Here is a 16,453-nt window from a genome sequence, read left to right as displayed (position 1 = left end):
GATCTGAGAGAGAAGCTAGCGCACCGCATAAAAGGAGAGGAAAAAATACGAGTGCGCACAATAGCTTCAATCCTCACAAATGGATTCAGGGGGTCCTTCAGTTGTAAACGGTTAACCGTGGACGAAGCCCTCATGAACCATTTTGGCTCTATAATTATGGCCGCCAAGCTGTCTGGCGCAGTGGAAGTGGTCTTAGTCGGAGATGTAAACCAACTGCCGTTTATCGACAGAGATAATCTCTTTCACATGAGATACTGTCGGCCCGACTCTATCACAATGATCCACCAAAACTTACTTTGCACACACCGCAATCCGATGGATGTTGCCTTCGCCCTCAGTGAAGTGTACTCTGGCATATACTCATCTCAGCCCAGAGTGCACTCATTAATCCAAAAGGGATATAGAGATGCGGCTATCCCAAGCTCCTTGGAAAATACCCTCTACCTCGTACACACACAGGAGGAAAAGAGCACCCTTTCCAACCAGGGCTATGGAGCGGGGTCGGGTTCCCGCATCTTAACCATCCACGAGGCACAAGGCCTAACGTACGAAACCGTCTTCATCCTGAAATCAAACGCCAAAAAACTCAGCCTGCACGACAGTGTACCTCACGCGGTTGTCGCAATATCTAGACACACCAAGACCTGTGTCTACTTCGCTGACGACTGTGGCGACGCGATCGGCAGGTTGATAGGGAGGGCACAGAGGGCCAGTACCAAGAACATCATGGAGTACTGTTTAAAAATGGCCCTCAAGGATAGAAACGGCAGAGTCGTGGAGGCCCTCACAAAATCAATAAAATAAAACCAACACCTCCAAAAGCTTGGATTGCGGCAACAATAACCTATACATCATACTCCCTACCTTGTACAGAATTACTTAATAATATTGTGACTCACTGGCTGTATGAGATTAAATTTAATTTGTATTAGATTAAACTTCAATTATTGTCTTAAATCTATCAATATCACTATGTATTAGAATCAATTTAAAAGTGTTATTTAATTAATTGTATTAATTGTATTAGTTATAATAATATTATGTTAAATAGCATGCAAAGTTAAAAAAAAAAAAAAAAAAAAAAAAAAAGTTTATAATATATGGTATTCACTCTTTGCCCGTCGTACGGTTCTGTTGTCCGGTCAACCGGACTATGGGAAAAAAATATTTTCCGTAGTTTTGCAACGAAAACACGATAAACCCAGTGTGACCATTCTGAAAAATAATATTTTACAAGGTCCGGTTGCCTTTTTATATAACTATAGGAATACAGTCAAAGGAGATTTAAAATAACAATGGAAAGTTGAATCAAATAAGAAAAAAAACATTAACTAAAAGCGACTCTAAATAATGTTAGCTTTATTGAAAAAAAAAATGCCTCAGGTTACTACATATTTCATGTGACTTAAAACGAGTGCCTAAAACAACAAAAAACAAACAGCATTATCAAACATAATATTTAAATTCCCTCTTTGCCCATGGTACGGAAATTGTAATAAATTAATACGAAAATAATAAAACAATATATTAACCTCCTGGGGCCTGCGGTCATATATATATTACATAAACAATAAAAAAATATTTCAACGCCATCTTTTGCGTATATGCGGGAATAATACCTCAAATCGATGTAGTGGTATGTCATCCACTATACTAAACGGTTTTTGGCAAGAAGCTTATATCCTCTTTTGGTTTTATAAGTGACAGTGATTTGAAGTATTCTCATTTCGAAGTTGACGGTGGCTGTGCGACGGCAAACACGTGGTCAGTAATCTTACATTTTTAGTGGAACCATTAGTATATTGCAGTATATCTTTGTATATCTAATTATAATAGATATTATTTCTGCAACCGCAATAGTTATTTTGTAAGATAAATCTAAAACTTGTGAATAATATGAATGTTTTCTTTTATGTCATACTGGTAAGACATTTGGTCTCAATTCTTGCCAAATTGGTATTGGTTACAAGGGCCCCATGTATTACCTATATGACATTATTTAGTTTATGTTACAGATTTTATTATAATTTTCAAGGATTATAAGATACAGAGATCTACCAACACCTGGATGAGTCAAATATTGACCTATATGATGGACCTATGGAGTTTCTTCCCGGTTCTTCTCCATAGATACTGCTTTCCGAATCGGTGGTAAATGTTAATACTGTTATGACGATTCAAAAGTGCTTTTAGAAGAAGTCTAATTGAATAAATAAATGTTTGAGATGAAGATAATCCCCCAAATGATACCGATGAAGCCGCCCAAACACCAGAAAATGAGTCTTCTTCCATTCGTCCAATGAGTATGAGTCACGTCAGTACAGAATCGTCACTATGTATGTCATCTTCAGTTGTTGGCAGACCATTTCGGGGACGCACATGACGTGGACCAAGCAATAGAGCAGGCTGACCAAGAGGATGGATTAGAAATAAGACCTAGGGGTGGACGTGACAATATACACCGCCGCGCCCGTGCAATATACTTGAACTGGTTATTTCTCACCCTTAAAAATACCTATCTTTGAACCAAGTTACAAAAAATAGATACAGAACAATAGATAGAACAATAAATATTAGGTTTCAAGTTTAAAAATATATAATAACTAAAAAAACATGTAGTTTTTCTTCATTTTCATAAACTTATTACACTTGGAACTGGGACCCCCTGTAATATATAAATGACATAAAGAAAATCCAAGTTTTCCACGAAAGATTTTTTTTTCCATTTTTTTGAATAAGTATCTATAATTGCATTAGAACAGATACAGCTAATTTTTATTAAAAAAGAAAGAAAAAAAAATCCTGGGTCTCAGGAAGTTAAACAAAAAGGTCAAACTGATAAAAAGTTTAAACTAGATCTTCCGTAGTCCGGTCAACCGGACTATGGAAAAAAATATTTTTTCCGTAGTCCGGCCAACTGTACTACGGAAATTTTTTTTTTCCCGTGGTCCGGTTGACCGGACAACAGAACCGTACGACGGGCAAAGAGGGTATGGTAATAGTAAAAAATATAAAAAAATAAAAATAAAGAAGAAAAAAAAAATTATACTAATATTAAAAAAAAAACTAAATAAATATAACAATTAAAAAAAAAAATATTAAAAAAAAAAAAAAAAGAAATGCATGTTATACAAAAATAATGCATGTAAAAAAACTAGTTAAGAAACTAAAATATAATTATTGTATTATGGTAGTTGACGGGACTACCTCATATCTTATTGTGACGAGTAAACCATCCTTTTGTACAAAAAACATTATACCAATATCCTAAAAAGGCACGGACCTTGAGTCTGTGGAGTTTGTTTCATTATAAAAAAAAAAAAAAAAAAAAAAAAAACCTAACCTAACCTAACCTAACCTAACCTAACCTAACCTTTAGGCGTGATTGAGTAACAGACAGACAGACAGAGTTACTTTCGCATTTATAATATTAGTATGGATAAGTATAGATTCATCATAATTAAAACACTTTTGATATATTTATCTATAGTAATACTAGCTTCTCTAAAACGATTTGAGATTTAAACTATCCTATCTCTCAAGTTGGATTGAACTGCACATGGTGTGCGAATTTTATTATAATCGGTTAAGTGGTTTAGGAGACCATTGAGGACTATCATTGTGACACGAGATTTATATATATTAAGATTTATTTCGTATCATCATATTATTACGTTCATCAAAGCTTAAATTAGTTTTTGGTAACAAGAATTATACTAATCGGATTAGTAGTTCCTGAGATTAGCGTGTTCAAACAAACAAACAAACTCTTCAGCTTTATAATATTAGTATAGATTATTTCTTTATCAGACATAGCTGTACAGGTATCGTTATTTGAAAAAAAACATGTTTTTGTGAATAAATATTTTATTTATTTATTTATTATTATATAATATAACAACGACTACAACAATGGAACACAAAGTCTTGTCTCTCGCGCACGACACTACTGACTGTTTATTTTCAATTTATTTTCACGAATCATTGAATTTTTCCAAATTTTCATAAACATTTGTTTAAAAAAAGGAATTGTCAATTTTTATTACAACTTAAGTACATAATCAATTTAAAATTATTCAGTAATAAAAAATTAAAATCGTGATTCATACGAACAAACAATGACAAAATTGGTACAGTGTCGTACGCGCGCCATTTGTTTGAATTTCGAACGTACAAAGTGATCGATTAAAAAAAATCGTAACCTTAATAATTAATTGCTATTTACAATTAAAAATTATTGTGTTCTATATCAACACATTATTATTATACTTAGCGTGGTTACATGTGAACACTCACCTCGTGAAATAAAACTTTGTATTGAACATTTCAAACATTTTATTGCATTATCAATTTAACACACTTAATAACATTGAGTTACTATGTACTACGTACTAGAGAGGGCATCGCTATTACACTATTTGTAACACGAGTAAGAGTCAATCGTCTCAAACCAATTTATTTTTTTACATTGATTGGTTTTAATTAATAAGAGGCAGAATATCTACAAAGTGTATGGCTCACTAGCCGCCCCGCGCCGCCATCAGATTTCGTTCGTGGTGTCCTCTCTATACGAAGTAATAATACCTCAATGTTTAATTATAAAAATAATCCTTGAGATCGTACCAGTCACCATTTCAATTGAAAATAAACGCGAATAGACTCGGGCCGGCCTAGTTGTAACAATATTATAATTATAGTCAGTACGAATTGTATCATATTTACAGCAATGATATAGGTAAGAAGGTGCAGATAGGCTGTTAGCGTTCCATGAGGCACGTCTAAATGTGGCTAATTAGCAACATTTTCTTCAGTTTGACTCTTTTTCGCTTAAACGATGGTAGAATATTGCCATCTCACTTTGAAGATAGAATGTTGTGTTGGTAAGTATACCTATCTACACCTTTTTACATAATATAATAACATTGGTTTACACAGTTGTTGATCGAGTTTCGCTAAGAAATCTCGCAAATTCGCTCGAATCGCTCGACTTTCGCTCAAAATATTAAACATTACAACCGACAGCATGCTATATTTTTGAAGTGAAACCTCTTCAGGCGCGTTGAGTAAAATTTAAAGGTCGGGTCATTGCAATACCGTCACTTCGTGAGGCGACGGTTTAAGTGTCTTTGAATATTGCCAAAGAAGTTTCACATCTGACACAATATGTGCTCGGCACACACGCTCTATTTTTGTGTACAACCAAGTGTACAACTAACGTTTTATACGTCATTGTATTTGATAATGATAACTATTTGTGCAGAATTTCTTAATAAATTTGGATTCAGTGTCGGGGATGTCGTGTGTCGTTTACAATTATCGCATCCGATAAAACGAAACACGTATTAAAATATTGCTTTAAAATATACTCGTCTATTCTCGAATATGAAACGACAAATTAATTTGAATCGCAGTACGGGGTACAGGGCATGGAGTCGATCGGTTGTATTCTATTGTATATCAGATCGTAATATATTGTGATATTCCTGTGTTGGCGTTTACGTTTACAAAACGTTCCCTCGGGTAGTTTAAATCACCTTTTAAATATGATCAACAATTAATGCCTTGTGAATGTCCGTAGGTTATGTAATGAAATCATTTTTTATTTCCAATAATTGAAAAATTAACCTTAAAAATGCTTCAAAATATCGTACAATAAAACAACCATTAGCCTCAAATGTAAATAAAACTTTTATTTATTTCATTTATAGAAAACACGACTTTCCGCAACACAACAAGAATACAACCGCTCTTTTAAATAAATCGTGACGACGTATCGCTATACAAGTATATTCCAATACACGATAAAATATCGCAACGACAGAATAACGCCACGACTCCGTTAAAACGGCATTCGATTAGATATAAACTTTATATACAAACAATATACAGCTTTTATTCGATACTAAAATAACTCATTCTATACAAAGGTCGTCTCATACGAAACTATAGATATATCACAAAAGATAACATAAACATTACCTCTACATTCTCTATATAATAAAAATGAATCACTAAATGTGTTCGTAAGGGCAAAACTCTAGAACGGCTGAACCGATTTCGTTTATTCTTTTTTTTATTATAGTCCTTGAAGTATTTGGATGGTTCATAAGAAGAGAAAACGTAAACATCTCAAACAGGAATCTTGACGTTTTTCGAGATCCTCAAAACCGATTCATGAACGATTCTCATAAAAAATCAAGCCCTTTCGGAGGTGTTTAACACATTTGACACCAGAATTAATTAATATAGGTACATAACAAAATATGTAAATGAATGTAGGAAGTTAAAAAAAACACAAACTCATGTAATAATTGTACCATCACCGATCTTTGGTAAGGGCGTATTCAGAAAGAAAGCTTGAAACTTATAAGCGCTTATCGGCGCTTGTCAATGCTCAAACCAGATTGTCAAAACCAGCATTGACAAGCTTGTCAAAACCAGCATTGACAAGCTTGTCAAAACCAGCATTGACAAGCTTGTCAAAACCAGCATTGACAAGCACCGATAAGCGCTTATAAGTTTCAAGCTTTCTTTCTGAATACACCCTAAGTGTACAAGGTTTGTATTAAATCTGTCCGTTTTAAGTCAAAATCGAGTCAATGTGTCAGATAAACACATAATATCTGTATAGTTTCGCAGATCGACCAATGTATATATTACAGAAAGTCTGTTATTGTTCCAATACTTAATTATAATTATATACAAGTAAATATGTACACTTTATAATACAGTAAGGCTTCACGCACACTGAGAGAGAAATGTTAAAAGTTAAAACATCATTTTTTGTATTAATATCTTGGATTTCGTTTTATAATAATAAACAGTCAACAATAGATAAAATACGAAAGGAAAATTGATAGTAAATTTTATTTTTAACAATATTTTCAAGAAACTACCATTCATACAATTATACTCTAATACTTTTAATATGTGTTATAATAAATTGTATTCATGCGTTTTAAATTTTTAATATAAAAAATCTTATCATCTAAAAGTATTTTTATTATTATTTCACTTATTACACTTTACAAGATGAACACATCGGTTGAAATCAAACATTACCACGCGCAGATCTTTTTTAATTGAAGTAGATAAAACCGCAGTATTTTTATCTAATAACAATAATAATTATCAGTCTGTAATTTAAAGACAATAGCCAAATTATTTATTTTTAATTTTACCATAAAAAACAGTTTTTACAAAAAATATAATAAAAAAAAATCCCTGAATGAGCGTCAAGCCTTAGTACCTCCAATACAAACATATTCGAACGTCCTCACTTATGTTACAATAACTATAGTCTTACATAGTCTCTCATACATTCGTAACTCGTAAACTACTGAACAAATTTTGGTCGAACTTTAGCAGCGTGTAGTCTAGTACTGCGTGTCGTGAGATCTCAGGTTCTCGCTAGTCAGTCTGGCCGGGGAGGGCCTGCAACAAAATATACATGAAAATTTCAATAAAAAAATATCATTCTCTGCTCTCGAATTAAGGAAACAATAACACAATTTATTGTATACCAATAATAAAACTGGAGTGTTTATTTATAATATAAAAATATCTTTTTACTAACTAAATCCATACAGATATTTATGTCGCAGTCATTTGGTAGAATCTGCTAATAGTCGCCATTAAATGAACGCGCTAGTCATTCGTCAATCAATGGCAGATTTAACCAGATGACGGTGACATATAAACGGTACATATTATACCAAAATTAGTATATTTTTAACTTTGTCTGTCTGTCTGTTTGTTGCGGCTAATCTCTGGAACGGCTCAACCGATTTTGATGGGACTTTCGTGTGTGTTATAGTTAGTCATATATTCTTTATTGCACACAATTTTGAATTTTAGAAAACCATGATATCAGAAACAATTGGCGGCTATATTTTTAAAAAGCAATTTCTTCCAAGCAACAATTGCCAGCAGTGTGCGTGTATGTGTGCATGTGTGCGTGTGTGTGTGCATATATTATGTGTGTGTGTGTGTGTGCATGTGTGTGTGTGTGTGTGTGTGTGTGTGTGTGTGCGAACTCACCGTGGTGTGTGTCGCTAGGAGGTGTATGCGGGGCTCGGGTCGCGGCGCGCGCGGGAGTAGCTCGCGCTGGAACACGGACATAATAAATAAATAAATAAATATCGCTTTTTAACCGACTTCAAAAAAAAGGAGGAGGTTACCAATTCGGACGGTATGTTTTTTTTTTATCTATGTACACCGATTACTCCGAGGTTTCTGTACCGATTTACGTGATTCTTTTTTGTTCGATGCGGGATGGTGTCGAATTAGCCACATAAAAATTTTATTCGGATAGGCCCAGTAGTTTTTATTTTATGAGCATTTTTGTCTGTATTTGTAAATGTTGCAAGTGCAAGTTTGAAGTCGGTTGTTTTTAACGCAGTTATCACTTGTAATACCCCCTAATCTTCTCTATAATTCTTGACCGCCTCCTCGGTACAGTGGTTGACGAGTGAGCGTAACACCGAGGGGTCATGGGTTCGATCCCCGGTGGAGACGAAGAAAAAAGAAATGCCTCGGTCTGGCAGGATACAGAAGTCTGATCACCTACTTGTCCCTAAAGGAAATCGATCAGTGAAACAGATGTATAATGCATCTGCCCCTTACCCCACTACGGGGACTTCACTTAATCTTCTCTATATATAAACATTTCGAACTCAAACATTTGTTTATTCAATTAGACTGCTTCAAGAAGCACTTTTGAATCGCCATTACATATTTTAACATTTACCACCGATTCGGAAAGTAGTAATTAAACCTCAAGTAATTAATCGTGAACGGTTGGAGCGATTTAGATAATTCTCATTTTAATATATTCATTATTGTCAGGAGAAGGATTTTGTGACTCAAAACTTAAAAAAATCCTAAAAATAACGGCCCTGTAATATTCCACGGGTTTAGAGTCAGTTAGTTAGTAATAAATAATAATAATATGATCTCACGAGTGCGTGTCCGCGAAGTCCCCGGCGGGGCTGGCCCGCTCGCTGCCACACGCTCGCTCACCGCTCACTCCGCTCAACCCGCTCACTCCGCTCACTCCGCTCACTCCGCTTAGCCCGCTCACTCCGCTCACACCGCTCACAGCGCCCGCGCCGCTCACTGATACTGCAACATGTACATAGGGGCGATTTAATGTGCTGAATTTTAGCAAAAATTATTATATTAGAGTACGAAAACTATTTTGAATATAGTATGAAAATAATAAAGAAATATCAAATTCAACAAAAATGCCGCATTCCATCGTAACAATAATGTCCTCATTGAAATGCATAATGTTGTATATTGACTGAGATGGTCGTTTAATTATTTCAATAGATGGCCCTTTAGATACATAAAACCGAAACAATTAAATTGTCCCGGTAAGGCGGAAGACGCAGGTTCTAATCCCGCAGTGATCGATTTTTTTTTCTATTCTTTAAATTTTTTTAACAGAAATGGAATAGTCTGGTTTAGATGATGTTGTGTATTTTTTGTGATGTTACTTTTAAGGCTACTTGTTTGTAATTTTTTGAATGCAGTAAATACATTGTACAATGCACGTATTCGATGCTATATGTGTGTGTTACTTGCGATGTGTATGTAATTTCAGTGTCTTGTTTATGCTAAAGAATAGCAGATAATATTTGTCTGTCAATTTCTTCAAAGCTGTCGTACTGTTTGTATGTATGTATGTATGTCTGTCACTCACACGTGTTGCGATGTCGGTCGGAGCGCGCGGGAGACGCGCCGCGGCGCAGAGCACACGCGTCTGCACATTGTGTACATAATAATATATTAATACATAAAGGAATAACTTTATTGTTTGGATTTTGCAACGGGTTATTATCAAATAGTTTTAGATATACAGACACAAACATAGACGACTTATTTTTGAGATACTAAGATAAAACAATTTTTTTTATCAGTTATCTATGTATGCAGTTCTAATTTTGTATAATTATTACACTTAAGCAGTGACATCAACCGTTGTATGATTCTATGGCTCAAAATGAAAGATTTTTCAATCTTTTGACATAAAAAAATAACTTGGAATAGAAAATAAATAGATACTCACCGGCACTCGGCACGAGATCCGCTCGTCTGTTCGCCTGCAGCGAACCGTACGCTGAAAAACACGCGATTTATTCTATTAGAAAAATAACTCTAAAAAATATTTTTATCTAAAAAGGACCTGTATTTTTGAAGTGAAACTTCTTTATCGGGGTTGGAAAAAAATTTGTGTAACATTTTTCCGTTACGCGCCATCTTTTTCTTATCCCTACCACGCGTGATTCGACGTACGTAAAGTTGCATATTATAGCAAATTATTTTTTTAAAAATAAGGTCATAAAGAAGTTTAACTTCTTACGTGTGTACACTAGTACACGCACACATTTATTTTTAAATCTATACTGATATTATAAAGCTGAAGAGTTTGTTTGTTTGAACGCGCTAATCTCGGGAACATCTGGTCCTGTAAAACAACTCACCGCGTATGACGGACAGCTCGATGGCGACGCGCAGGTCGTCGTCGCGCGAACACGACACCGCCTGGAATTGTAATTATATACTGTTAGACTAAATCTTCATTTCACATTTTTGTGGATGAATAATTTTCACAAATTCCTGCTTAGCTGTCGAATACTATAAAATGCCGCTTTCCTTTGAAATGTGGCGTTGTTTATACGACGTTTGACCGAACTACCCTCACTTTGTTGATATTCGGTGACAGGCTGTGGTTTGTTATCAGCTAGCTACATCAATAAGGCAGTTGTGCAGAATCACAATATATTCTTCAAACTAACATCGAACCCAGCCCCGTATTCCAAAAATACATATATAATATGTAAACAGTAAATACTATGCTACTAATTTTAAAAATGCGAAAGTTGGTGATGATGTCATGTCTGTTATTATTTCAAGTAAAAACTACTAAAACGATTACAATTAAATTTTGTATGTATGTAGCTGGAGAATAATACACAGGCTACTTTTTATCTCGGAAATCCGACAGGAACGAGAACAATGCGGGTTCTTATTTGACTAAGCGGAAAGCAAGTAAATAAATATAACAACAAAAAGCCATAATTATGTAAACTAACTTACCTGTGAGTGCTCGCGGTACGGACGAGCCCGTTGGGCGCGCGAACCTGCGGGACAGAGGCTTGTTAATGCGTGTCTATTGTGTTTTTATTTTATTTATTTATTGATTTATTTGTGTATGTATTTCATATTTATCCCCCATTCATACTGTGAATGGTTAAGTAACTGTCAATCTCTGACGTTATGACCCGTGAAAAACTGGACCGATATTGATGATTTTTTTTACTTTGATAAATTAAACCGTGGAGAAAGTCGAATTGGAGAAATTAAACCTTCTTTTTGTCAAGAGAATAAATTTTGTCAGCATTTATTTTTACATTTTGTAAATTATGTGCTATTTAATATTAATTTTATCATTTAGATGTAGTTTATCGTGTTATTGTTTTAAATGGTAATAGTAACTATGGAGTTTCTTGCCGGTTCTTTTGCATAGATACTGCTCTCCGAATCGGTGGTAAATGTTAAAACTATGTAATGACGATTCAAAAGTGCTTCTCGAAGAAGTCTAATTGAATAAATAAATGTTTGAGTTTGAAAAATAAATTTATTTATTTCTTCTTTATTTCTTTGATGGTAAAAATAGTGTAATATTTTGATATTATAACATCGAAAGTTAGGTGTTTTTGTGTATGTGTATATAGCTCACCGGGTCGCGGAGTGTGTGTAGCGCCGTCACCCAAGTCGAGTTGCACCACGCCTCCGTACTCTGGGAGTGTACATCAAAATATAATATCTCATGTTATTTTGTGACCTTTAAAATTTTCATCACGCCGAATTATTGTTATAATGTTAACTAATTAAGTCAACAACAACTTGTTGCTGTTGTCAAGTCAGTTGGTTTTTTTTTATTACACATATTTCGATTTCGTAAACATACAATACAAAGATCAAATTCAATTTCTAGACAGCTAAATTATAGTAAGTTTGCTTTTTTTTGAAGCAAATATTTCCATTTAGAACAAATAAAACAAAAATATTTTTTTCTATCAATTGACTCACCATCATGTCCAGCCGATATCCTGTGCGCGGCCGCCAACGTGTGCGCGTGAGTGAGGTGACTCGAGTGAGTGGGAATGTGGCTCGAGTGAGTCGAGTGACTCGAGCTACTTGCGTTGTAACTCGAGTGTGTGACATTATGGCTCGAGTGTGTGGAGTGGCTCGAGTGACTCGAGTGAGTGGGATGAGTGGGATGTGTCGAGTGAGAGGGGTACGGGTAGTGTGGAGTCAGTAGGTGAGTGTTGCCGTTGGGAGCCATCGCCACGTCTGGTACAGCCGCGGAAAGTCGACCCGCACTGTAAACATATATATTTATAATGAACTAGCGGTCCGCCCCGGCTTCGCCCGTGGTACATATTCACGTTTTCTCTACATAAGAACCATCCTCGTACTTCAAGGAATATAATAAAAAAAGAATTATCGAAATCGGTTCAGCCGTTCTCGAGTTATGGAATTACAACGAAAAGTGGCATTGATTTTTATATATTAGATATATAAAGGAAAAACTTTATACCTCTACCAAAACACATAAGACGAGAAAATAATGTTAAATTGTTAAGTATTTATATAAGTCTTAGTTTATTAAACCAATTTCGACGTCAATAAAGAAATTCAATGGCAATTAACAGTACTTAATAAACAGTGTTTTGAAAGTAAAGAGAGCTGATCTTAGTATCACCTTTATAATATGGCAAAATTAAATTTTAGTTTATCAAATTCATAATAAAGTACATTTTTTACTTTCACAGATTATTAGATAAAATAAACAAAATTTGTGAAAATAATTATAGGCAAACTAAAATACATCTTACCGTGTGGTGTCCGGTCTCGCAGGCAGCTCCCGCCGACACGTGTTCGAGCGACTCTTATCTGTGGATACATTCAAAATAAATAAACGGTTTTTTTTTTTGAAATACGAAACTAGTGAATTAGCAAAATTAATTAGAAGTATTGAAGTCACAAAACAAATAAATTAGCAGTCGCTAACAATATGAGTCAATACATTATGAATATTTTTCACATAAAAAAATATATTTTAAAAATACGATTCAAAATCACAAATTTATATAACTAAAAAATTGCATGTTGTATTTGCTTTAAATTGAATACACATCTTGCCATGCTTACTAAGAAACCTCATAAAATAATAATCACACTCATAAAATACATTATTACATAAGGTATCTGTTGACAAACGAAATGAAACAAACAACTCACCGAGCGGTGCGTGTGCGGAGGGAGTAGAGCGCAGCGAGCCGGTGGAACATCGCAACGAGCCCGTACTAGACCTGATGACGAATAACAAAATTTTAATCTTTCCGTGATAAATCCGCTATCCGGGAACGGATAGAAAGTATACAAATAGTATTTAATACAAATTCAAATGAGGATTGATTAAACACAAAATGTGGAAAGCATGTCATCAATGTATGTATGTAATCTGTAAAACTATCTGACGATAACCCGGAGCGCAATCCAAACAAATTCTAATCTGTATAGAACACAATATTGGTTTATGGCACTATTTTGTATTAAAGATTACCAAAAATAGGTAAATAAAAATTTTTGTGTATGTCGTGTATACAAATACACGTGTGTATTGCGTATGTCTGTGTCTCTATGTATGTATATCTGTATCTTACTCACCGGCAACAATCCACATCGCACAGTGTCCGCGAGTACCGGCCATCATTATCTATCGCATTCCCGCCAAGCTCGCTGCCCGCGCCCACGCTCGCTTCGCTAGCCGCGCCCTCCGCGTATACACCCTCACTGAAATGAACATTTTATTTTTTATAGCAGGCAAATAAATAAAATAAAAATAAAAATAAAATAAAATTGATTTATTTCAGGAGTATTTCGCATACATTCAACTTCAAATAAAAATCAATAAATCAAAATAAAATAAAGTAATAAATAAAAATCAAATAAAAATTAAATTACAAAATTTCTACATAGGTAACTACAAAACATTAAAATCGACAAAATAAAATAAATTAAATTAATTGGACCAATAATAAATAATAAAATTTGATACAATTTGAAATTGAAACTTTAAAATATAATAATTGTAATTAGCTAATTCAAAAAAAAAAATGAAGTATTAGAAATGTATAAAAACTAAATATAAGATTTAGTGTTATCATAGAAATTGTAGCGGAAGTCGAGACAAGTTATTGGAATAAATTATTATAGATATAAAATCAGGCAAAATATATTGGAGAAATAATGATGTTCAATGAGGTTAATTCATTGCATGTTTTGATAGATTTTCTGTTATAAAAACAAGTGTCGTAAATTTATGCAATGTTTTACGTGTGAGAAAACTAACTAGTCAAACCATTGCTAATTACATTTTTAATGAAATCTCTCTTAATTTTTTTTTTTATTATCATACAGTTCGTATTTAGAGCAAGGAGTAGGGTAAATAATTGTATTGTATTGTTGTTTGTAATCTCACCGCTCTTCATCATCAGAGAGCAGCAGGTCGGCGCACGCGTCGGGCAGCGACATCTCGCGGACCGCGCGCAACGCTATCTGTAACACGCAGTGCACACATTTGTGATTCTTTTTCATAAAAAATATTTTTATTTTACTAAATTCACGTAAACTTTTCAAGTCTTTGCGATTTTTGTTTTAATTATGAAAGTTTAAATATGCCGATATACTTTTTTTTTAATTATGCCGATTTTTACACTTATTCACGCGAAATTTATTGAACCGATTTCGATGATACATGTAGCGATGTAGCTCATGTTGCAAAATACCACATAAGTTTTACAAACACATTTTTACCAGAGGTGTCTGTGACACAGCCCTATACACTCGCCTGTTAGTGTACCGTAGCGGTGGAAAGGCCTTGCACAATGTTGGGCGGTATTTGATGACGTCATAGAATACCATGTTATTTATTTAAGATTTATTTACGTTTTTTTATGAATTATTTACTGTCTCCTTGTCTGTTGTTGTTGTTGGCCTGCCCCACCTGCCCCACAGTTGGCCTGCCCCAGCTGCCCCCCACACTCACCTGCCTGTGCACGGGGCGCGTGTCGTGGTGCAGCGCGAGCGCGCGCGCGGCGGCCGGCGTGGCGCGCAGCTCGCGGGCGCGCGCGCGCAGCCGGCCCAGCGCGCGCGGCGCCACGCACAGGTGCACGCCCGCCTGCCCCCCGCCGCCTGCCCCACACACACACACACACACATACATTATACCACGTAGAAGTACAAGAAAAGCTTATAAATGGACAACCACATCGTGTATGGATTTTAATAAAGCATTCGACAATGTAGATCATTAGCTACACAACATAAATGTTGTCAGGAGATAGAATTCATGCAGTAATATTACAATTGCAACTTTGCAACTTATTAACGCTTTATAAACGTTAATGTACCTACATAAGATAATTATGAATCGCGTAACTTTGTAAATATTTCAGGTGTTCCCCAAGGTTCACTCTTAGGGCCTAGCAAGATTAAAAAAAAATTATTATCTGTATTTTTCTAATTATATTTCTAGTATCATGTAATAAATGAATGAGTGATCGAATAATTATTTGATTGTGTTTGTGCGAGTGTAGTGTGAGGTGGGTACCTCTGGGCGGCGCGATGTCCCGCACCATGTAGAGCGTGTCGGGGATGCGCTGCAGGTAGCGCGCGCGGCGGATCAGCGCCACCTCGCCCTCCGGCACCGCCTGGTCCTCCAGGAGCGCCTATACATAACGTACAAACTATGTTTTTAGAGGATAAAACGATAAAAAAATATCAGAAAAAAAAATGTTTTTATTCACATAAATTCATTTAGTAAGAAGTGTACATGAAATGTTATGAATAAGAAAAAAACATTGCCAAAAAATTAAATAGAACGCAATTTATTTTCATTTAAAAGTCATTTGCAAAAAAAAATGCATTTTCCACGCTTTTTCCGGTCATCTTTACGCATTTTCCGGATATTTTCCGGGCATTTTCCAGAAATTTTCCGGCGATTTTCCAGGCATTTCCCATACATTTTCCGGTCATTTTCACGCATTTTCCAGGAATTTTCCGGGAATTTTCCGAGCATTTTCCGGGGATTTTCCAGACATTTTCCACGCTTTTTCCGGGCATTTTCCCTGGGATTTTCCGGGGATTTTCCAGGCATTTTCCGGACATTTTCACGCATTTTCCAGGAATTTTCAGAGCATTTTCCGGGAATTTTCAGAGCATTTTCCGGGGATTTTCCAGGCATTTTCCACGCTTCTTCCGGACAATTTGACGCATTTTCCGGTCATTTGCCAGAAATTTTCCGGTCATTTCCCTGGCATTTTCCGGACATTTTCGACGCTTTTCCCGGACATTTTCAAGAATTTTCCGGACATTT

The 16,453-nt window shown here is 35.2% G+C and overlaps 1 protein-coding gene across 1 annotated transcript in view; it reads right to left on the bottom strand.

Annotated features, from left to right (window-relative positions):
• Positions 1–6,550: 6,550 nt before the first annotated feature.
• The window catches only part of LOC123704563, a 31,641-nt gene continuing 21,738 nt past the window's right edge, over positions 6,551–16,453 (bottom strand). The window contains exons 19-33 of the mRNA XM_045652942.1: positions 15,689–15,806; positions 15,125–15,270; positions 14,558–14,634; positions 13,744–13,869; positions 13,315–13,385; positions 12,909–12,966; positions 12,100–12,392; positions 11,747–11,806; positions 11,104–11,147; positions 10,488–10,548; positions 10,073–10,123; positions 9,707–9,766; positions 8,961–9,123; positions 8,041–8,106; positions 6,551–7,434 (exon numbers count right to left, since the gene is read on the bottom strand). Of these exons, the coding sequence (XP_045508898.1) occupies positions 8,055–8,106; positions 8,961–9,123; positions 9,707–9,766; positions 10,073–10,123; positions 10,488–10,548; positions 11,104–11,147; positions 11,747–11,806; positions 12,100–12,392; positions 12,909–12,966; positions 13,315–13,385; positions 13,744–13,869; positions 14,558–14,634; positions 15,125–15,270; positions 15,689–15,806 (1,380 nt within the window). The 3' untranslated portion in view covers positions 6,551–7,434; positions 8,041–8,054. The remainder of the gene's footprint in view (positions 7,435–8,040; positions 8,107–8,960; positions 9,124–9,706; positions 9,767–10,072; positions 10,124–10,487; positions 10,549–11,103; positions 11,148–11,746; positions 11,807–12,099; positions 12,393–12,908; positions 12,967–13,314; positions 13,386–13,743; positions 13,870–14,557; positions 14,635–15,124; positions 15,271–15,688; positions 15,807–16,453) is intronic.

The sequence above is a fragment of the Colias croceus genome, chromosome 30 (genome assembly GCF_905220415.1).
Source record: "Colias croceus chromosome 30, ilColCroc2.1".
NCBI lineage: Eukaryota > Metazoa > Arthropoda > Insecta > Lepidoptera > Pieridae > Colias > Colias croceus.
The sequence above is the reverse complement of the archived record's forward strand: the minus strand, read 5'-3'. Positions and strand labels throughout refer to the sequence as shown.